At 37.9% G+C, this 24,052-nt stretch overlaps 1 protein-coding gene across 1 annotated transcript in view; it reads right to left on the bottom strand.

Annotated features, from left to right (window-relative positions):
• Nucleotides 1-23,275, bottom strand: part of LOC126022206 (olfactory receptor 10AD1-like) — a 33,558-nt gene extending 10,283 nt beyond the window's left edge. Inside the window, exon 1 of the mRNA XM_049783045.1 lies at nt 23,197-23,275. Coding sequence (XP_049639002.1) covers nt 23,197-23,275 — 79 coding nt within the window. The remainder of the gene's footprint in view (nt 1-23,196) is intronic.
• Between the last annotated feature and the right edge of the window lie 777 nt (nt 23,276-24,052).

Genomic DNA, 24,052 nt, shown 5'->3' with positions numbered 1-24,052 from the left:
AATGAGAATGTATGAGAGAAATAGAAAGCCAGTCTAGAGTACAGGTGGGGGCACGGTAGGAAGGAGGGATATTTGGGACACTGGTGGTGGGAATGTTGCACTGGTGATGGGGGTGTCCTCTTATATGACTGAAACCCAACCACAATCATGTCTGTAACCAAGGTGTTTAAATAAAATATTATCTTAAAAAATCACTTTAAGTGGGTCTCTGCTTAAAATGATTTCTAGATATTTGAGGGGCTTGGGTGGCATAAATAAGAATGAGACTGGTTTTTAAAATTCTTTTTCAAAATAAAAGACATTTTTACTATAATTCCCAGAAACAAAAGAGAGGAGGGCTGGAAGGTCCAGCTCACAACACGAAGCTCACCAAAAAGCGTAATGAGTACAGTTAGAGAAATAACTACAATGAGAACTATCAGTAGGGGTGGGGTGGGATGGAGGGAGATTTGGGACATTGGTGGTGGGAATGTTGCACTGGTGAAGGGGGTGTTTTTTACATGACTGAAACCCAACTACAATCGTATTTGTAATCAAGGTGTTTAAATAAAGATATTAAAAAAGAATAAAAATTTCTTTCTCTTCTTATTATTTATTTTAAGAATACAATATATTTTAGAGCACTACTTTTGTAGCATGCTACTTTACTTATAGGTTTATTGTACTGGGATGTGTGCGTATACTTCTTTTCCATAGATTGAAAGAAGAAATATCTCAAAATGACAGCCCTATTCAATAAAATTTACAGATTTAATGATTTCACAAGAAAAGTTCTACATTTATTTTGGATATAAAATAAGTACTTCTAAAATTTGTATAGAATCATGCAACTTGCAGAATAATTGAAATAATCCTAAAAAAATAAGGAAGATATTGCATTCCCCAACTTCAAACTATACTACAAAGCTATAACAACAAAGTTTCATAAAGCTGGAGTGATGCCATACATACAGATAAATGGTATATAATAGTCCTCACACACACAGATAACCCTCAGATGTGTGAATAGTTAATTTATGGCAAAGGGTAAGTACATGAAGTGGATCAAGGACTGTTTCTTTCACAAATAACACTGAGAAAATGGGACAGTTTTATAAAAAGAAAAAATAAAGAAAAATAAATACAAAAACTAGACACCTATCTTACTCTTACTATTGGATTAAAGATCTCAATTGCATATTTGAATCTATTAAATACCAAGGAAAATGTAAGCACAATTATTCATGTAGAAAAATAAAAAATTGAGATAACAAATAAAAATAAGGAAAATATAAGTAGATTAAAAAATAGAAACAGGAAACAATAAAGTCAAATGGAGATAAAGTAAAAATTAGAAATGGGAGGAGCAGGAGATATAGCTCACCAGTAGAGCACTTTTCTTCCGTGTATGAGCCTCTGGGTTCATTCCCTGGCCTTCTTCGCCCTCAAAGAAATAAAAAAAAGTAGACAAAAGTTTGTTGTAAGTATATAATAACTGAAATAATCCATTTTATTTGTGTGAATATATATAGCTTAGATTTTTCTCACAACCATCAGACCCTTCTCACAATGCTTTAGGAAATGTATTCTTAAGATGCTAGTATGGACGGGAGAGCCTTAGAGTTGAGGGTAAATGAACCAAATTTTCAAGTATTGGAGGAGTTATTATAGCACAATATTCTCAAAACTATGTATAAATTAGCAACTTCATTTTTAGAAATATATCCACAGAACAAAAATGTTCATTTGAAATGATTGCACACCAGTTTGCATTGAAACACTCTGGAAACAATATCCAAGTCATGAAACCAACTGCAATGACCAGTGATAGATGAGTAGATAAGAATATGGTCTTCATGAACCAAGAAATAATACTCAGTTCTAAGAAAAATAAAATTTTGTCATTTCTTCCAATGTGGAAGAAATTGGAGGGCATAATTTTAAGTGGAATGAGAAAGACAAATACTAGATGATCTCACTCATCTGTGGTATGTAAAGAAACAGCAAGGGACTAGACAATGTACAGTTAGAGAAAAATCTCTAATAAGGTCAGAGGTGGTAAGCACAGAATTGAGGTTAACAGTCAAGGTTGATCGGAAAGAAGAGTCTAATAGATTATGATAAAGAAATACTGAATATTCTAGTCTAATAGATTATGATAAAGAAATACTGAATATTCTATAGTGGTCATTGTGTGATAATATTGACCTAAATATGTGAAATTGTATATATATGCACAAATGGAATAGTGTGAGGTGCAAGAAACATTAAAATCATGCAATTTGCTGACACTTGTATGGACTAAAATCCAACATTAAGAGACATAAGTCAGAAGATATTTTCTCTAATACAAAACGCCAGATATTTTCACTAATCTATGATATGTGGAGTAACATGTTTATGGAATATGTTATTAAATGTGGGGAAACATTTGTTGTAGATTACACAAACAAAAATGTCAAGGAAAGAAAGAAATGGAAGGGGAAAAAAGAAGAGAAGTTTGAGAAGTAACAGTAACATGAAGGCATGGGTCAGGGATCTTGGATCTTCTGGGTATAGAGACAAGGTCTTTATCTCTATGTGTACATGTGCCTGTGTGTGTGTGTGTGTTTACGTCTACCTCATTAGACCCACCACTACTGAAACCATGTGACCCAAACTATAATAATTAAACTAAAAGCGTGTCTGTCAAACCAAGATTCAGGTTGGTGGAATGGGAAGGAACTTGGGGTCATTACGAAATGGGGTTGCAGTTGGGAACATTGTATACCTGAAATTTGTAAATCATAGTGTTTAAATAAAATTTTAAAATATTTGTAATTCTGTAGGTTTATGTTATCTCAATAAAAATATATTTTAAAAGTTTGTAAATTGTATCTCTCAATAAATTTTAAATACAAAAGTAAAATTCTGACCCTGAGCACAGAGATCTTTATTCTTTTTGCAATGAAATACAAAACAAATGATGAAAGGAAGATTTGGAGAGAGGAAGAGAAGGGTATGGGAAATTTAGAGAGTTATACAAAAAGACGTAATAAAAACCAAACTAAATAGGAAATACACTGAGATGTAGCAAGATGGTATTTGTTCTTAGATAATACGGTATTCACCTTCATCTCTAGAATTCGGAATACTCTCATTCTAGTCCATCTCTCTAAGTATAAATGGTCTGGTCCCTTCTTTGTGTTTTATAGGTAGTTCATGTCAAAACAAGATCAGCCCTCTCAGAAACACCCAAACTATCTACTCCTTTGCCAGAGCCAGGACTCATATAGGTAGATGGAGGAAGCCCGGTAGAAACAAAGGAAGGAGATGAAGAATAAGAAGCAACTAAATAAAATTAAGAAAGCAAAGACAATATTAAATTTCTAAAGAGAAGAAGCAGTGCAGAGAGGAAACCATCTTGCAGAATCCTGGTGTAGAGTGAGCATGCATGTTTGCTGAGGAATCCAGAGAAGTATTCATCTCTGATGTATTCCAAGGGAGGCATAAGGCTGCTTTTAGCATACACGAACACATTGTAGTCTTACTAACCTTTCTGCATGGGTTTTGGCATATGTGGATAAGGATGTTGACGGTGCTGATCTCAGCCTGGAGTGAGAGTGCAGTTAGCTCAGTTATAAATCAGTTGTGTATTTATAGTGTGTGAACTCCTAATTCTGCTCCCACAGACTCTAATGTACTCGCCGTGCCTGTTCCTCACAGTCTTATATAACAGACGTGTGAGAGCTGCCACCTGCCTTCCATAGCAGGTCACCTAACAGAATCGTCATATCAGAAATTAGAGCTTGTCTCTCCCTGGTCACTGACCGGAAATTGTGAAAGACCTTACAAAAGAATCTAGGTTTGAAGCCTCCCTTAGGTTTTGAATCCTAAAACCTCCTGACAAAATTTTAGGATTTAAACTGATAATATCAATATTAGAATCTTTAGGGATATTTGTCCATTAACAAAGGGCTTTGGATATTCTGAGTGAGTTTTAGATTTCACAGAATATTATACTATATAAAAGTGCTGTTAAAAGAACTGTGGGTCAAGGTATTTCCATGTTTTATATTCCCTTTAGACCAACAATTTCCAGGTCCAGAATATTACCTATCTAGAAATGAACTAACAATTCAAGAGATATGCCAAGGAAATGCATAGGAGAATAAGTTGGCTAATTCGTCACCATGTATTTTTTTTTCTTTTTTTATATGCAGTGTGCATAGGAATTTGTTCATAGTCTTTGTTTTTACTATAGTCTGGCCCTCCAACGGTCTGAGGGACAATGAACTGGCCCCCTGTTTAAAAAGTTTGAGCATCACTGCTTTAAATCATCAGTATATATACATATATAATAGATATACAATGTAAATGTCACGTATAGATAGTCAAACATAACATAGATCCTGAGAATTATGTCACTAAATTATTTTGTCATCAGGCAAAAATCAGAACAGCAATGTCGCTAGGTATATCCTTTTCTTGCAACACTATAGACTATTTAAGTCATAATCATCATGGTGGTCTGCCATTGGTCAAAATACTGTTACATGGTGGTGCATAATTATTATTATACTCTATTGCTTAGGAAGTAAGGACAAAAAAGAAAAAGTCTGTAGAGGTTTGGTTAGATGTAGTTATGTAGAAATTTGCATTGCTTATATTTTTATTTTTTTATTAATATATTTAAACACCATCGTTACAAAAATGACTCTAGTTGGGCTTCAGTCACTAAAAAGAGCACCCTCCTTCACCAGCGCAACATTCCGACCACCAATGCCACCCCCCACCCCCATCTCCCTCATCTCACACCTCATGCCTGTATTTGAAACAGGCATTCTACTTCTCTCATTCATTAACAGTCATGGTAGTTGTTAGTATATTGTTTCTCTACTGCATTCATCCCTCTTTGAGGTAAGTTTCATAATGTGAGCTGATCCTTCTGGCCCTCATCTCTGGGCATAATTACAATAACGTCTTTAATTTTTCTTAAAACCCATAGATAGCCGAGACTATTCTGTATCTATCTGTCTCCCTCTGACTTATTTCACTCAGCATAATAGTTTTCATGTCCATCCATATATAGAAAAATTTCATGACTTCATCTCTCCTGATGGCTGCATAATATTCAATTGTATATATGTACCACAGTTTCTTTATCCATTCATCTGTTGAAGGGTATCTTGGTTGTTTCCAGAGTCTGGCTATTGTAAATAGTGCTGTGATGAATATAGGTGTGAGGAAGGGATTTTTGAATTGTACTTTTGTTTTCCTAGGGTATATCCCTAGAAGTGATATAGCTGGATCATATGGGAGCTCATTTTCCAGTTTTTTTTTTTTTTTTTTTTTTTTTTTTTTAGGAATTTCCACATTGTTTTCCATAAGGGCTGAACTAGATGGCATTCCCACCAGCAGTGAATGAGAGTTTCGTTTTCTCCATATCCTGACCAGCACTGATTGTTCTTGTTCTTTGTGATGTGTTCTAATCTTTGTGGCGTGAGATGGTACCTCATCGTTGTTTTGATTTGCATCTCCCTGATAATTAGTGATGTAAAACATTTTTTCATGTGTCTTTTGGCCATTTGTATTTCTTCTTTGAGGAAATGTCTGTTCATTTCTTCTCCCCATTTTTTGATGGGGTTAGATGTTTTCTTGTTAAGTTTTGTCAGTACCTTGTATATCTTAGAGAGTAGCCCCTTGTTTGATGGGTATTGGGTGAATACCTTCTTCCATTCTGTGGGTGGCTTTTGTATCCTAAGCACTATTTCCTTTGAGGTGCAGAAGCTTTGCATCTTAATATAGACCCATCTGTTTATCTATGTTTCCACTCCTATGGAGAGTGCTGTTTCCTCCTTGAAAATGCCTTTAGTCTCGATGTCATGAAGTGTTTGTTCTACCTATGTATTGTTCAATATACCTTATGGTTTCAGATCTGATATCCAGGTCCTTAATCCATTTGAATTTGACCTTTATGCATGGTGTTAGATGGAGGTCTGAGTTTGCTTTTTTGAAAGCGGCTAACCAGTTGCTTCAACACCACTTATTGAAGAGGCTTTCCTTACTCCATTTTGGATTTCTTGCTCCTTTATCAAATATTAATTGATTATATATCTGGGGAACATTTTCTGAATTCTTAAATCTATTCCACTGATCTAAGGGTCTGTCTTTATTCCAAAACCATGCTGTTTTAATGACTATAACTTTGAAATAAAATGTAAAGTTGGGGAAAGTAATGCCTCCCATATTCTTTTTCCCAAGGATTGCTTTAGCTATTCGTGGGTGTTTATTGTTCCAAATAAATTTCAGAAGTGTTTGATTCACTTCTTTGAAGAATGTCATGGGTATCTTTAGAGGGATCGCATTAAATCTGTACAATGCTTTGGGGAGTATTGCCATTTTAGTGATGTTAATCCTGCCAATCCACAAGCAGGTTATGTGTCTCCATTTTCTTGTGTCCTTTCTTATTCCTTGAATCAGGCTTTTGTAGTTTTCTTTGTATAGGTCCTTTGCATCTTTAGTTAAGTTGACTCCAAGATATTTAAGTTTGTGTGACACTAATGTGAATGGGGTTGTTTATTTAATGTGCATTTCTTCTCTATCATTATTGGTGTATAAGAAGGTTTTTTTATTTTTGTGCATTAATTTTGTAGCCTGCCACTTTGCTATATGAATCTAATGTTTCTAGAAGATTTTTGGTAGAGCCTTTAGAGTTTTCTAAATATATAATAAATAAATGTAAATATATCACCTGAAAGCAGTGAGAGCTTGACTTCTTCCTTTCCTATCTGGATGCCCTTGATATATTTTTCTTGCCTAATCTCTATGGCAAGAACTTCCAGCACTATGTTGAATAGGAGTGGTGAGAGAGGGCAGCCTTGTCTTGTACCAGATTTTAGAGAAAAGGCTTTTAGTTTATCACCATTAAGAACAATATTTGCCATTGGCTTGTGGAGGATGACCTTGACAATATTGAGAAAAGTTTCTTCCATTCCCATCTTGATGAGAGTTTTTCTTTCTTTCAAGAATGGGTGTTGGACCTTACCAAATGCTTACTATGCATGTATTGATATGATCATATGTTTTTATTTTCTTTTTGTTGATATAGTATATTATGTTAATTGATTCATGTATGTTAAACCATCCTTGCATCCCTGCAATGAATTCTACTTGGTCGTGGTGTATGATCTTCTTAATGAGGCATTGGATACTATTTACCAGAATTTTGTTGAGAATCTTTGCATCTGTGTTCATCAAGGATATTGGTCTTTAGTTTTCTTTTCTTGCAACAACTGCCTAGTTTTCTTATCAGAATGATGTTAGCAACATAAAAAATATTTGGGAGTGTTTCTGATTTTTCTATTTCATGAAAGAGCCTAAAAAGAGTTTGTAGTATTTCATCTAGAAAGGTTTGAAAGAATTCATTAGTGAATCTATCTGGGACTGGGCTTTTGTTCTTAGGAAGACCTTTTTTTTTATTTTTTTATTTTTTGGGGCCACACCCATTTGATGCTCAGGGGTTACTCCTGGCTATGCGCTCAGAAATCGCCCCTGGCTTGGGGGGACCATATGGGACGCTGGGGGATTGAACCACAGTCCTTCGCTGGCTAGTGCCACCTCATCGGTCCCAAGGGAGGACTTTTAATTAATCTTTTAATTTCCTCAATAGTGATGAGTCTATTTAGATATGCTAGATCACCCTGGTTTAACTGTTGAAGGTTGTAGGAATTCAAGAATTTATCCATTTCTTTTAGGTTCTCTGGTTTCATGGTATAGAGTTTCTCAAAGTAGTCTCTGATTACCTTTTGAATCTCTACAGTATCTGTAGTGATCTCACCCTTTTCATTTCTAATCCAATTTATTAATTTTCTCTCTCTATGTTTCTTAGTAAGTTTTGCTAGTGGTTTATCATTCTTGTTTAATTTTTCAAAGAAACAACTTTTGCTTTCATTGATCTTTTGAATTTTTTTCTTTTTTTTTTTGATTTTCATTTCATTGATTTCTGCTCTTATTATTTCCTACAACCTATCTATTTTTGGCTCCTTTTGTTGGTCATTTTATAAATTTAAAAGTTATGTCATTAAGCTATTTGTGTAGGCCCCTTTTTCCTTCCCGATGAGTGCTTGTAAAGCTATGTATTTTCCTCTCAGTACTGATTTTGCTGTGTCCATATGTTCTGGTAATTTGTATCTTCATTGTCATTTGTTTCCAGAAATGTTTTGATTTCTTCTTTGATTTCATCTCGAACCCACTGGTTGTTCAGCAGTGTACTGTTTAATTTCCAGGTGTTAAAGTTTTTCTTCTGTGACCCTTTGTAGTTCACTTCTAATTTTAATGCCTTCTGATCTGAGAAGGTAGTTTGTACAATTTCAATTCTCTTTACTTTATGGAGGTATGTTTTATGGTCAGCATGTGGTCTATCCTGGAGAATGACCCATGTGCTTTGGAAGAGAATGTGTATCCAGGTTTCTGGGGATGTAGTGCCATATATATATCTATTAGTACACTTCTTCCATGTCTCTTTTCAGAGCTAGTATTTTCTTGTTGGGTTTCAGACTGGTTGACCTATCACAGGGTGATAGGGCAGTGTTGAGGTCTCCTACTATTATTGTATTGCTATTGATATCCTCTTTCAGGTTTGTCAACAATTGTGTTAAATATTTTACTGGTCCGTCATTGGGTGCATATATGTGTAGGAGAGTGATTTCTTCCTGTTGTTCTTATACTTTGATTAGTACAAAATGATCATCTTTGTCCCTCATAACTTTTCTGAGTCTAAACTTTGTGTCATCTTATATTAATATGGCCACTCCAGCTTTTTTAAGGGTATTGTTTGCTTGGATGGTTTTCCTCCAGCCTTTGATTTTGAGGTTATGTTTGTTCTGACTATTTAGATGTGTGTCTTGTAGGCAGAAGAATATTGGCTTCAGCCTTTTAATCCATTTTGCCACTCTGTTTCTTAATTGATGTTGAGAGAGATTATTGTCATGTGATTTGATGTCATTTTTTGTGGAGAAGTTTATTGTGTCTGTTGGTCTGTCTTATCTTAAAGAAGACTTTTCAGGTTTTTTTTAAGACTGGTTTTGAGTTTGTAAAGTTTCTGAGCTGTTGTTTATATGTAAAGCTATGTATACTTCCTTCAGACATGAAAGTGAGTCTAGCTGGGTGCAGTATTCTAGGCGAAGCATTCATTTCATTGAATTTTGTCCCTATATCCCATCACTGCCTTCTGGCATTGAGGGTTTCCTGTGACAGGTCTGCTGTAAATATTAAGGATGCTCCTTTGAATGTAATTTCCCTTTTTGATCTTGCTGCTTTCAGTATTCTATCCCTATCTGTGGGATTTGTCATTGTGACTAAGATTTGTCTTGGGGTGCTTTTCTTCAGGTCTCTTTTAGCTGATACTCTTCATACTTGCAGGATTTGGTTGCATGATGTCTTTAGCTCTGGGATTTTCTCTGTAATGGTGTCCATGACTATTGATTCTACCTGGGGCTTTTATTCCTGGGTCTCTGAGACTCCACTGATTCTTAAGTTGTTTCTGTTGAACTTGTCAAGGACTTCTATATTCATCTGTTCACATTCTTTGAGTATTTTTCCATTGTCTCATCATTTGCTTTAAGGCTCTTTTCCAATCTTTTCTGCTGTATAAAGTTGCTCTGCATCTTATATTTTAGTGTGCTGATTCTGTCCTCAGCTGCTATTACTCTGTTGGAGAGGCTTTCCAAGGAGTTTTTTATTTCATCTACTGAGTTTTTCAGTCTCCTTATTTCAGTTTGGAGTTTTTTGATTTCTATCTTTGTGTTCTGTTCAGCTTGATCTCTTCTTTCTTTGAGTTCTATGAGCATCCTCCATATTACTACTCTATACACCTTGTCTGAGAGGCTAACTATTCTGGGTCATCAGAGCTGCCATCTTTATTCTCTATGTATACTGTTGTCCCACATTGTTTCCCCTTTGCCACGTTTGTAGTGTGGCTTTTACTTTGTGTTGCGGTAGGATTAATGGGCTAGAAGATGTGCGCAGCCACATAGCAAAGTGGAGTGACTGTGCTCCTCCCTGCTTCTTCGTTTCCTGGCTGGCGAAGCTTGATGGGATTAAATTCACTGGGGTCTTTCTTAGCAGCCTCGCAGGGATCAGGAAGCCCCATATATTTATTTTATTTCTCCTTCTGGGGGGGGGGTATCTGGCATGAACAGAGGAACTGAGAAAACTCTTTAGTTTGAATACCTCATAAAATTTTTTGACCTGAGAGAGATAGTATAGTAGGTAGTATAGTAGGTGGTTGACCCAGTTTCCATCACCAATATTCCATGTGCTCCCCTGAACACTCCGAGGAGTTTTCTGAGTGCAGAACCAGAAGTATCCCTAATCATTGCTAGATGTAACCCCAAAACCAAAAAATAAAATAAAATAAACTAGTCTTGTTTAGTAAGTCTTATTTAAAAAATATTTGATCTTTACAATCTATTTCTCCAAACTAAATCCCCAAGCTGAAGTAGTCTGTCAGTTAAGTAAGACATATAGGAAGATGAGTCTAATTTGGTAATGTTTCATAATATTCTCGCCAGGTTTGACTTACCTTCCATTTCTTAGAGATTCAGAAGTCTTAGGAAAGAAGAATTTATAAATTTTGAGAATATTCTAAAATGTTCTAGCATTTTCAATGTGTTTCACAGTTTTATGAGGAGCATAAATTAATAGTAGCACTATTTGTAAAGAGAAATATTTTTTTGGGGGGGGTCACACCCAGCAGAGCTCAGGGGTTAATCCTGACTCTATGCTCAGAAATCACTCCTGGCAGGCTCGGTGGACCATATGGGATGTCGGGATTCGAACCACTGTCCTTCTGCATACAGGGCAAATGTTTTCTCTCTGGTCTCAGAGAAGCTTTAAAAATATTTTATTGAAATAATGTGATCTACAGATGAAAGAGAAGTTTTTATGTTCTTTGTTAAAAACCCGAATCAAAATTTTAGAAAATTTACCAAGTAGGAGTAATCAGACAATTTCCATGCATAAACCAAGAAATTTACATCTACTGACTTCAATGCAATACAATTAGAGGGCACAGAAAAAAGTAGTTAAAAAACACATGACAACAAAAATCTACAATATGAAAATATTCTTTGAAACTAATCTCCCTACCAAAAATTTCAAAACAATCTAAAAATTACTCATGTGAACAACAACAGAAAAAACAATATAACAAAACCTGACCATTTACTTGTATTAGAGTTTTGGGGAAAATGATTGAGTGTGCCTCATAAGTGGTACTGAAAAAGTTGGAGAGATAGCACAGCAATAGGGCATTAGCCTAGCAAGCAGCCAACTCAGGCCCAACAGTGGTTGAAATCCTGGCATCCCAGATGCCCCCCCGAACCTGCCAGGAGCAATTTCTGAGCGCATAGTCAGGAGAAACCCCTGAGTGCTGCTGGTGTGGCCCAAAAACAAAAAAAAAGTTGGCCCCATCCTCAGTTATTCTTGGTTCACTGGATCAGTATTTCAATAAAAGGGCCCATGGATATGATGATGCTTGGGTCCTATGGTGCCAGGGTTCAGGCAACCCAGCAGAATTTGAAGACTGCAGGACTTAATTCAGTGATGTTAAGGGGACCATGTTGTATTGGGAAGTAAACTATGTTTAGCACCTTATTAACTGTACTTTTATACAGTCCTTCAAAAATAACCTTAAAATTATTTTTCTTAAGACACCATGATGTACAAAGTTGTCATAATTGAGTTGTTTCTTAGCATACAAAGTTCCTTCTAACACCAATCCAAATACCATTGTCCCCATCACAAACCTGCCACATTGGCAGTCATATAACAAACTTACTTAATATTTCTTGCTCTGATACAGTGTAAAGGAATAATAAATAGAATTAACAGAAAACAAGTAAGTAAAAGTCAATTTTGGTGGTTAGGGCTAGGGTTGGAAAAACACATTTGTATTTCTATGTTCTTTTTTTAAATTTTATTTTATTGAAACCTTTGTGACTTACAAAGTCCTTAATACTTAAATACTTAATACTTAAATACTTTAATACTTAAATACTCAATACTTAAATTTCAGATATACAGAGAATCAGGGCCCTTCCCATCACCAGTGTCAATCTCCCTAGCCCAATGATCCCAGAGTGCTTTCTATACCACTATACTTTGTCCCCTGACCTGTCAGTGTAACAGGCCCATTTAAATTTAGTTTAGTTAAAATTTAAAAGTTTAGTTAAAATTTAGGACTCTTGATTTTATTGCTGTTGACTTTGGATTGGATATTTAGCTCTGTCCTTTTTTTCCCCCACCAGCATTGGAGACCAATGCTGAGACCACTTGTCCTTGGCCCTATCCTTTCTTTTTAAAAAATTTTTTTCTTTTTTATATTTTATATAAAATGCAAAAATATGGGGTAAAACAAAGTAATCCATTTCTCAAGATTTTATTAAAAAGGCAGATACCCCATTTAAAAAATAAAAAATAAGGGGCCGGAACAGTGGCACCTGTGTTAGCCTAGAATGGACTGTGGTTTGATCCCCTGGCATCTATATAATCCCCCAATCCAGGAGCTATTTCTGAGCACATAGCCAGGAGTAACCCCTGAGTGTCACCAAGTGTGGCCTATAAGCCAAAAAAAAGATAAAAAATAAATAAATAAAAACAACAACAAGAAAAGGGGGGGTGACAGGATTTGCATAGGTGCAGCAAAAGTTGGGGAAAATAGAAAGAAAAAAAACCTTTGATCTAAAAACAAAGAGACCCTACTCATGAAGCATTCTACCATAAGAACAACTACAGGCTCTGAGCATACTACATTGTCTAACCTCAAAGTCTTTCTTCATGTAAAAGTTTTCTCCCAGTAAAGGTTCTCCTCAACTATGATTGTCACAGTCAGGTTTCTGTAATTAGAGATCTTGGTTTTTGCACAGATCTTATGTTGAAGTTACGTTGTCACAGAGCTTCTGGTTTTATTTCATTATTAGGTGGCGATGCAGGGAAACCTGTCCTGAAAACAAGTTGTTGCTGTTTCTAAGTTGCAGGGTGTCACATGAATCCACTCTGGAGAAAGTTGGTGTAAGGGCAGCATTAGGGCCTTCCCCATAGAAGTTTGATTCCGGGTGCTGGTGCAAAAACAGTGCTGATTCCAAAGATGGGATCCAAGGTTCAGGGGTGAATGGCTGATGTCCTGATGTCTGAGTCAAGTCAATGTGACAAGTGTTCAAGATGAAAGCCCTCCACTGCAATATAAAATTTATGAGTTTCTATCTGTGTTAGATAAGAACTTTCTATATGCAAGATTTCTCCATTTTAATGTACCTATACAAAAAGAACAATGCCACATGATACTACTGGTGCATATGGGCGTGTGTGTGTGTGTGTGAAAACAACAAGCTAAACAATCCTTATAACCTGGTTTAAACATGAGCTCAGAATCCAAGAATTTCCTACTAAACAAATCCAAAAAAGAGGTGGGAAAAATATAGCTACACAAGGAAGTACACAATATAAATTATACTATTAAGAAAAATCATTTAACGAAATATACAACGAAAATAAACATATTCCTTTGTGTTTTAAAATAGTCTGGTGGGGGAATAAAATCTAGAGCATAGCTCCCAGCAGTCATGAATCAGAATCAGTTCTCGAGCTGGGGGGGGTCTCTCAAAAATGTAATTTGGTAATGAGCAACAGTTTACACTGAAAGGAAGTGGGAGAAAAGGGGCCTCCAATAGCAAATTAGCAGCAGTGGTGGAAGCTTCTTCCTTGGCTAAGGCAAGGAGTACTGGGATGCTGTCTTTTAGCTTTGGGAGCTTTTTGGCAGCTGGTTGGGGTGGGAGAAACATTCTGGTTCCTGAGGACTTGAGAACTGAGGGCAAAAGGTTAAATAGGAAGAAATACCAGATCAGTGGTGAGAGAATGAAAGCATAGACAAGGAATTCTAAAGTGGTAAGCAGGGGAGGGGAAGGACTATAAACAACATAGGCAGACATTATGTACATTACAGATGGAGATTAGGCAGACATAGGGGTGGCCAACACACACACTCACACACATAGATAGAAAATGAAGATAGAATGAAGATGGATAGACAATGAATCCATAGGTTGCAGTTGAAAAACTGACCCAAGTGGAATGGCTCAGAATGCTTAAAAAATATAAAGCCAGAAAGTCAGATGGAAAGATTTTCCATTTTCTAGGCAAATCATTATTGGTGAGGATAAACTTTACTGAGGAAAGACTTCCTGGGTTGGACTGTGCATAGAGCAGTCTTAAAACAATCATAATTTTCAAGTCTAGAATACTAAGTATTATGGTAATGAGCACTGGAAAAGGAGTCTACACCATGAAGTATCATCTTATGTATCTTTAGCATCCAACTTCCTTTCCTGAAAGCAAAGTGAAATCATGGGCATTATAATATAATATTAGTATATAATATATAATATATATTATATATAATATAATATAATAATAGTAAACTAGCTTGAATGGAAAACTAATTGTAATAACATACTGCATTTGCCGGCATATAAGACGACTGGGCATATAAGACGACCCCCTAATTTTTTAGTTAAAACATAGGTCTAGAGCCGGCACGGACGGGCAGCTGGCAGGCCTCCCCATGTGCCAGCGGCCCCTTGGTCCGGCCTAGGGTAGGGGGGCCCGGACCTGGGTCACCCGACACCCCTCTCCCCCATTCCTCCGGATCTCCAGGTGGGTTCCAGGGAGGAGCTGACGGGGCACCCTGGGTTTTCCCCACTCCCAGGCCTGGGCCCGGACACTGGCCTAGGGTGGGGCTCAAATCCCTGTCCTTCGGGCTTGGGAGGGTCTCTCTCCCTTCCTGGAGCAGGATTTTTAGCCAGCACGGACGGGCAGCTGGCAGGCCTCCCCATGTGCCAGCGGCCCCTTGGTCCGGCCTAGGGTAGGGGGGCCCGGACCTGGGTCACCCGACACCCCTCTCCCCCATTCCTCCAGATCTCCAGGTGGGTTCCAGGGAGGAGCTGACGGGGCACCCTGGGTTTTCCCCACTCCCAGGCCTGGGCCCGGACACTGGCCTAGGGTGGGGCTCAAATCCCTGTCCTTCGGGCTTAGGAGGGTCTCTCTCCCTTCCTGGAGCAGGATTTTTAGGGGGTGGCGTTTGATCTGGTGGGTGGCAGATAGCTGCTCAGCTATACTCAGGATGTCACTGGCAATTTCATACCAGTCTACATTTTGCAAACCGCGTGGGGGCTAGTGCCCCTGCGCGTACATTTGCTCCTCCCAACCATCAGTACCCCAGATTTACCCTTCTTAACTTCAGTAACACATAGCTCTAAACTCTGACCTAAGACATACAGTAGATCTAACAAATCCCAGAACTATTTAGAAGGACACAAATTGAACACATATATCTTTTGAATATTTTATGGGTATTTTCTTTAACTGATGTAACTCTCTATATATTCTTCTACCATGATGTTTCTATTCACTTTTCATCTTGTCCTTTCTTTGTAAGCTGTTCAGTAAGAATTGTTGTTGGAACTGTCCCTCAGTTTGATGCCTATGATTGAACTATGTCATGGAAATTGCTGGTCTTGTTCCTATTGCCTCCAGATGCACCAATAACGCTTCAAGGCATTGATCCTTCTTTGCATAGATACATTAAAATGGGAAAACACCATACATACAGATAAGTTCTTATCTAATAAATCTCAGTACAATGTACCTTACACCCTGAACATTGATATAATGACCTGGCACAGACCTCAGAAGAATGGGCATCCTCCATTCACGCTGGAACCAGGCAAGCTATCTACGAAACATCCAAGGTCTTTTATAGCAACAGCTGGAAGCAGTCCTCTACCAGGAAAGACACTACCAAGGGTCTGACATCGACCTCCTAAAAAGAGACTTCCGTTTACACTGAGAAGACTTGACAGCAACAATGACCTGCTCTACAGGACATGGTTCTCTCTAGTGCCCCTTAAGTGTGAGGTGAAACGAGAGGATGCTCTGCACCATCCTGACTGCAATATGGGTTATGCAGACTCCAGGATCTTTAATACAGAAGCATGATACCAACAACAGAGACTATGTGAGGAATGGAGGTGTATTGCCACTACAGACGATGACTTGAATTGGACAAACTAGTTTGCCTGGAGCCTAGAGTCAGTGCTGTGCCAGGAAACTTCAAGGGTAGGGTCTCCTTGTATTTAGACCATAATTTGTCTTTCCATGTCCCTTATGTTTTGGTGGGCCTATGCAAACAAATGCCACTTTAATACTGTTTTTTACTATGTTCCCTTGACTCCAATCCTTAAGAAAAACAACCCACTAAAACTTTTGAGGTTAAACTAGTAAGCATGTGCATGGAACTAGAGAAATGTACTTTGCCCTCAATGTTTAAGGAGTTACATAAGTCTAATGTCTTTATATTATATTGTGTGCTGCTAAGAAATAGTATGTACTACAACTGGGGATTTGAGGGACAAAGTAATTGTATTGTACATGGGTTCAGTTTTGTTTTTCTTAATGTTCTTTGGCTGAAAGTTCAAGGCTGGGATATCATCGATGGGACTACTGAGACTTCTGTTTATGGGTGATTGGGCTTCCACTGTAACTTTACCCTGTCCTCTTTCTTTCCATCTTTGTTGTCATAATTAAAATAAAAAATTTTAATAAAAAAATTAAAAAAAAACATAGGTTTAGGCCTATATTTGCTGTATCAGACAGAACGTTCCTGTGCTGCAACTGTATGTACCACAGTGAGCCAATCACAACAAGCAAAGGTTCAAAGGTTCTACTGTAATAGACTTCCTCTCTGACTCTGGCCAATCTGAGCAGGCTTTTTACAGTGTAGATTTGGGTCCAAAACATTGTCTCATTTGCATGCATCAAAAGCCTGCTTAGATTGGCTGAGTTAGAGAGGCGGTCCGAGCAGCCTTGCAGTGATTGGTCCCTTATCATAGGCACCTTTTCTGGCAATTCCCTGGTGGCGTCAGTTAATCTCCCCCACTACATGAACCAAACAACACCCCATCCTCGGACTGAGCAATGAACCACCAACACGGTTAGCTGGGTTTTGCCAGAAGTGGCCCCCAGATCTCCTGAGTACTGTTTGGGAGCCCCCAAGAAAGAGATATGGAAACTGCGGCCTGATATATTTTTTGTTTCGTTTAGCGGCATATTGAAACATTTTTCGGGATATACTCGGCGTATAAGACAACCCCCGATAACCGATTGTGCCACTGGAGCTCTGACCCCTGATTTTCGGTTGACTTTTTTTTTGTTTCAAAAGTCGTCTTATACGCCAGAAAATACGGTACTCAATGAATGTGCACTGTATGGCATGCAGTTTCCTATTCCAATGCCATCTATGGACATAATTACTAGATCATATTAGCAGGCACAATAAAATGGAAATGAATTGATTAGAATATTTTTAATAGATTATTTTAATGATCACTGCATTCTGAGTCCAATATAATATAGCACTTCAATGTGAAACTAGGATGACCAACCTATATTTTCAAGAACCACTGTGAACAAAAAGATTAAAGTTATGATAGACATGTTAAAATTAAGACATTAGATATTCTTATAGTGAGCACTGTAACAGAAGTCCAGGGCTTCCAAACGCATTCTACACTTGTTTCTGTGAATAAAAGTGTTAGAACATTAATATAAACATCTATAAAGAGCTGTTGATTGAACACCGCTCATTCTAAACAGCTGTATTCATTGGTGAAGGTCTCTTTGAAGTGTAGAAGAGAATATAAGATTTTGTGTTTCCCTTTTCCACTCAGTTTTCTCTTTTCTCCTTGCTATACTTCTATGTTCTTTGCAGCACCTTAGCCAGAATTTGGAAACAATGAAATTGTTCAAGAGTAGATGACTGGATAAAGTGCACATCCACACACACAATAAATAGAACACTACTTGGCCATAAGAAAATGTAAAGTCACTCAACTTGTTGCTACATGAAAGAATCTTTAGGGCATCATGATAATTGAGTCAGAGAGACAGAGACAGAGAGAGGGAGAGAGAGGGAGAGAGAAGAGTGATTTTCATATGTTAGATATAAAGAACACAATCATTATTGCTTGGGTCCGGACTAGAAGGACAGACCACACAACTGGAATAAAGTTTAATAATACTTCAATACATCTGCCAACAAGACCCTCACACTGGCCAGCCAGGGCATCCCCCAAAGTAGATGAGCCCTGTCCAAGGTCCTGATGAAGATGATATAGGAAAGGATATAGTGAGGTTCCAGCTTTCTAATGATCCTTAAAGTGGTGACTGTTGTCTAGGGGACATTCCTACTGTTCCCCTGACCTTCCCTGATAGACTACCTGGTATGGCCAGGTAGCTTGGGGCAGGATCTATGGAAATAGGCTTGTGAAGACCTAACATGTGGCTTACACCATGTGGCTCTTACAAAATGGCTTCTCTCCCAGCTCAGAACATGAGAAGATGCCTGCCATGTGGCCTTTACAAAATGGCGTCTTTTCTTGTTCAGAACTCAGGATAATATATCATCCTAGGATAACGAACATTTAAAGACAAATGTATACAAAGAACATGAGAATGATGTTCAGTAGAAAACCTGCCACTTTAGCAAGGAGTCAATGACTCTGGTGGAGGGAAGAGTTAGACCACCTTTTTTGGGTAATAATCTACATACAAATTCCTATATTATTTTAAGTAACACAATGTGAGTTCATTTTTATATAGTTATATACTGTTTTTTCGGCATATAAGACAACTTTTTAACCCATGAAAAACTTCTTAAAAATTGGGGGTCATCATACACGCTGGTATATGGCATGCTGAAACTTACTCCAGCTTCAGGGACGAGTGATCTGTCCCCTTCTTACCGCCACATCCCATCCAGCTGCCAGACGTCATCACTCAGTCCTCTCCTTGTCCTGGTTCATCTTTCAGGTTCATCTTTCAGGAGCTGAGTTACCGAGTGCTGCATCCCATCCAGCCGCTGGGTATCATCGGCTTTCCTGTGCTCAGTCCTCTGTTCAGCTTTTATGACACAGAGGAGGCGCTCTGTCTCCCTCTAGCTGTCCTATTAATCACAACACCCCAGCCAGCTGCTCTTGGAGGAGCCCCTCTCCCTGCTCTCGATTTAAAAATCACAGACACTCACTACAAATAACAAATGTAAAATGATTGTTGGCACTCCACAGTCTAGCTTTATTAAACATATACTTTTAACCTTTGAGGGTTCTACTCTTTTTCTCTGACATTTTTTAATTTTCATTTGATGTGCGTTAAACAAGAGGTAGTCTTATATAGTGAAGATAGCCCAAACCCTATATTTTAACAGGAAAAGTAGGATGTCGTCTTATACGCCTAGTCATCTTATATGCCAGAAAATACAGTAGTTTTCCCAATATTTTTTGCCTATAAGATTGTTTTTTCCCTATTGAATTTTTTTGTCAGCCTTGTTAAAGACGAATATTTTAAACTACATTGAGAACTATCCTAACAATGTGAATGAATGAGGGAAGTAGAAAGCCTGTCGAATACAGGTGTGGGTGGAGTGGGGAGGAGGGAAATTTAGGATATTGGTGGTGGGACTGTTGCACTGGTGAAGGGGGGTGTTCTTTACATGACTGAAATAATACAACTACAATCATATTTGTAATCACAGTGTTTAAATAAAGATTTAAAATATTTAAAAAATGAATATTTTTTCCAGGGGATGTCACTCAGACTGAAGAACTTCTCCTACATATATGAGGCCCTGAGCTTAATACCTGGCCTATTAAATTAAAAGAGTTACTGAGAATTTTAATGAGGGGCCCTAAGGAAAGACCAGACTAGAAAAGACGTAAGGATAGTAGTAAAGGGCTGTAGAAACTTTGTTGATGGTGGGTAGTAATTTGTATATAAATACCACATATTTTAGCACTTTTGTAACTTTATAAACTATAATGAGTACAAAATATTATTTTACTCTATATGTAAGGGTTTATTTTGGAGTTCTCTATTCTATTTCATTGATCTGTATGCCTGCCTTTATGCTACTACCACACTGTTTTGTTATTGTACTTTTTTTTGGAAGTCAGAAAGTGTGAACCTTTCTATTCCAACCCAAAATAGTTTTGACTATGTGAGGTCACTTGAGATTCCTAAAGATATGAACTTTAGAATGAGTATTTATACAAAAATATAATATTACAGAGGCCAGAGCGATAGCTGGGTTTGATCCCTGGCATCCCGTATAGTTCCTGAGCACTGCCAGAAATGACCTCTGCATGCAGAGCCAGAAGTAACCCTGAGAACCAGTGGGGGTGATCCCCCAAAACCAAGAAAATATATTAACATTTTGATAACGGTTATATTGAACCTGTAAAACACTCATTCATGAAAATGAGCTATATTTTCATTTATTATGTCTTAATTTCTTTAAGCAATATTTTGTAACTTTCATTGTGTAAGGATTTAGCTTCTTTGGTTAATTTTAAATATTTTTAAAGCATCTTGTTAAGCATTTTGATAGTTCATTGTTTCTGTATAGTATTAGAGTCAGAGGAGTCAAAGGGTTGCCCATCACGGCAAAACCCAGAGAGACAGAGACTGCCTCTGGGAGGACCATCGGGATTTTATTGATACGTGGGCACCCCAGGGGTCCAACAGTCTCCTAATAAAGTAGGGTGATATGCAGATCCTGAGTGCCAATTACTTACAACCTTTATAGGGTTTCTGAAATGTTCCATATGCCATTCAATAGATCATCAAGCAGCAAAAATTTTGAAACAGCGATTCTTGCAAACTTTAACTACAAGCGTCCTCTTCTATCCCACCTGCATTTTAGCTAATTGCCCCTTCAACTATTTTCATGTTTGCTTCAAGCTATACCTAGGAAAATGTCTAGTTTAATAAATGACAAAGGCAAGCCATTCTTAGCTGCCTATGTTCTGCCCTTTGCTCGGGCTTTGAGGCCTGTCCTGTCCTGGTATGTCCTGTCTGTTGTTCAGGCTGTGGGGCTCTAGTTAAACTTTAAACAAATCCCTTTAGCAAAAGCATGATTCACAGAAGCAGAAGCATAATTAATATATTTCAATGTCATTCATATTTCATCTTCAACTTATGGAAATGCAATTTATTTTTGAGAATTTATTTTGTATCCTAAAACTTTGCTAAATCTGTGTATTAATTTTATTTGTCTTTGCATAGAATTTGGGGGAGTTTTGGGATGTCAACATTTTATCATTCAACAACTGAGATACTTCTTCATTTCTAAGTTGAATAATTTTTCTTATTTTTTTTTTGTTTGTTTCTTGGGATACACTCTATGGTGCTCAGAGTTACTCCTGGCTCTGTACTTAGAAATCACTACTGGCAGGCGGAGGAGACCATATAGGATGCTGGGTATTGAACCTGGGTTGGCCACATGTAAAGCAGCCTGCCTTTGTGCTGTGCTATTACTCTGGCCCCTGATTATTTATTTATCTAGTCTAATTTGCTCTTCATTGGATGGCAGTGGAGAAAGCAGGCATCCTGATATCTTGAAACTAAAGTTAGAGAAAAATATTTCAGTCTTTGCCATGAGCATAATATTCACTGTGGGTTTTCTACATATGATTTTCATTATGTTGAGGTCGGTTCCTTCCTTTTAGCTGGGGTCTGTTACGATAGGATATTACATGTTTCAACCACCTTTTCTAGGAATGTAATCACCTGTGAGGTAAATGTTTTCAGAAGAGATCTGACCTTCTGTGTGGTGATGTTGACAGCCAACAGTATAACACAATTTTAACAACTAGTGGAAAAATGAGTATTAAGAGGTAGTAATGAAGAGACAGCTGAGGCCTGAGTGATAGTACAGCAGTTAGGGCACTAGTCTGTCACCAGCTGATTCAGGTTTGATCTCCTGCATTTAGTTTGGTTCCCAGTCTGCCAGGTGTAACCCCTGATCACAGAGATGTGGCCCAACCTCCCAAACTAAACAATAAGCAACAACAGCAACAACATTATTTTGCATATATGCCCCCGAAAAAACAAAAAAGGAGAAAAAGCACTTAGAAAAAAAAAAGAAAGTTGCTATCTAGGTGGCAGTGTGACAGGGGATTCTTACCTTCCATGGAATGAGAAAGAACAACCTCAAGTATATTTGAAGATATAAATATATTTTTAAAGGCTCATTGTCTTATTAAAACGCTGCTCTCCTTTAGTCAGAGAAAGCCCTTTACTTTTTTCCACGGATCTTATTTTTCTCTCTTATATTTGGACCACACTGGAACCCAATAAATCATAATTGAGGCCATGTTAACCTTAAATTAATATGTGGTTTCACTCCTTTACAAAGGCAGGGTTTAAGTCCTTTGGTTAAGAGGAAGCAGGTTCAGAAGACAAAACTTCATCCTTAGAAATTTAAAAGGAACAGAAAAAATAAAAACCTAGCCCAAGGCATGAAATCCTTTGAAACAGGAACTGAATATCTGAGCAGCTTTTTAGCCTTTATGATGCAGAATTCCAGAAGCTGTCAGTGACTGAACCTCCCTGAGTGGAATTGCTCCACGGCAGAAATAAAGGTCATATTAAGAATATGCAGTTTCAAGCTCTTCTCAATATCCCAACAACACACAACGGTGTGTGTGTGTGTGTGTGTGTGTGTGTGTGTGTGTGTGTGTGTGTTGGAGGATACTACAGAAAACCTTATAAAAACTAAGTTGACCTTGGCAAAAGTGGAGAATTAGCTATGGTTATACTAGGAATGTGTACTTAGCTCTCTACTCTAGAGAAGTCCTCCTTCTCCCCTGAGTGCTTAGCTCTGTTCCCTCCTGTTTCCCAAATATACTTATCTATTTGTTTCCTTTCTGATATTCTCCTGCTACATTTAGACACCATAGTTTTGACACCCTTGTTAAAAATGAATGTTTTTTCCCCAGGGGATGTAGCTCAGACTAGAGAACTTGTCCTGCATAGATGAAGCCATGGTCTTAATGCCTGGCATAGTAAATAGAAAGTTATTGAGAATTTTAGTAGGGACTCTAAGGAAAGACCAGAATAGAACAATGTAGGAATGTAGAATGAAAAATAAAAAACAACAACATGGGTTAGTAATAGAATTTCCTTGTTTCCACCTGAAGTCATACTCTCTGAGAAATTGGGTGATGGGGAATATTTCCTGCATTATGGAATCAAATGGGACTCAGACACAGTTTGATAGTGGCCACATGGAGTGTGTGAGAGGCCTGATGCACTGATAATCTTAGCTGTCCCTAGCAGTCTTACCTCCCTGTGCACTTTCCAGTGTGAGCTGGATAAAAAGGACCTTGGCAGACTGCCCGCTTGAGTTCTCATCTCTCTGCATCGTTCATGTTAGTCACCTGAAACAATGACCTTTTGGGGCTGAAAAACCAATCTCAAATACATTGCTCCACCTGGAGGCATAGGTCAAAAGAAAAAAACTTTATTCATTGGAATTTAATTATTTATCAAATACTTGTGCAATACATCCATTTTTGAATCTGGGAGTAGTGGGATCTTTTTTTTCTTTTCTTTTTATTTTTCCTTTGGTTCTTGGGTCCCACCTGGTGATGCTTAGGGGCTTCTCCTGGCTACGCACTCAAAAATTGCTCCTAGCTCAGGGGACTATGTGGTCCATTCTAGGTCAGACACGTGCAAGGCAAACAGTGCTATTGCTCTGGCCCCAAGTAGTGGGATATTTTAAAGGGAAAGAGTCTCTTGACATAGATGATTGATTCTTTTTGACATATAGCATTGTATAAGGATGAAAAAACATTGTTTATCACACTTCATGAAGTTTTTGTGAAGGCAACAAAGAGCATTCAGTATGCTGGTGCAATACTGTTCATGATATTTGAAAGATGGTAGAGATTATAGCATGTGTCTATTTCTTCTCAGAGTTCACTCTTTTTTAGGGGGTGGTTTGGTTTTTGGGCCACACCCGGCAGTGCTCAGGGGTTACTCCTGGCTATCTGCTCAGAAATAGCTCCTGGCAGGCACCTGGGGGGGGGGCAGACCACATGGGATACGGGATTTGAACCAACCACCTTAGGTCCTGGATAGGCTGCTTGCAAGGCAAATGCCTCTGTGCTATCTCTCCAGCCCCCAGAGATCACTCTTA

This window comes from Suncus etruscus, chromosome 11 (genome assembly GCF_024139225.1).
Source record: "Suncus etruscus isolate mSunEtr1 chromosome 11, mSunEtr1.pri.cur, whole genome shotgun sequence".
Classification (NCBI taxonomy): Eukaryota; Metazoa; Chordata; class Mammalia; order Eulipotyphla; family Soricidae; genus Suncus; species Suncus etruscus.
This window is presented reverse-complemented; position numbering and strand designations above follow the sequence as displayed.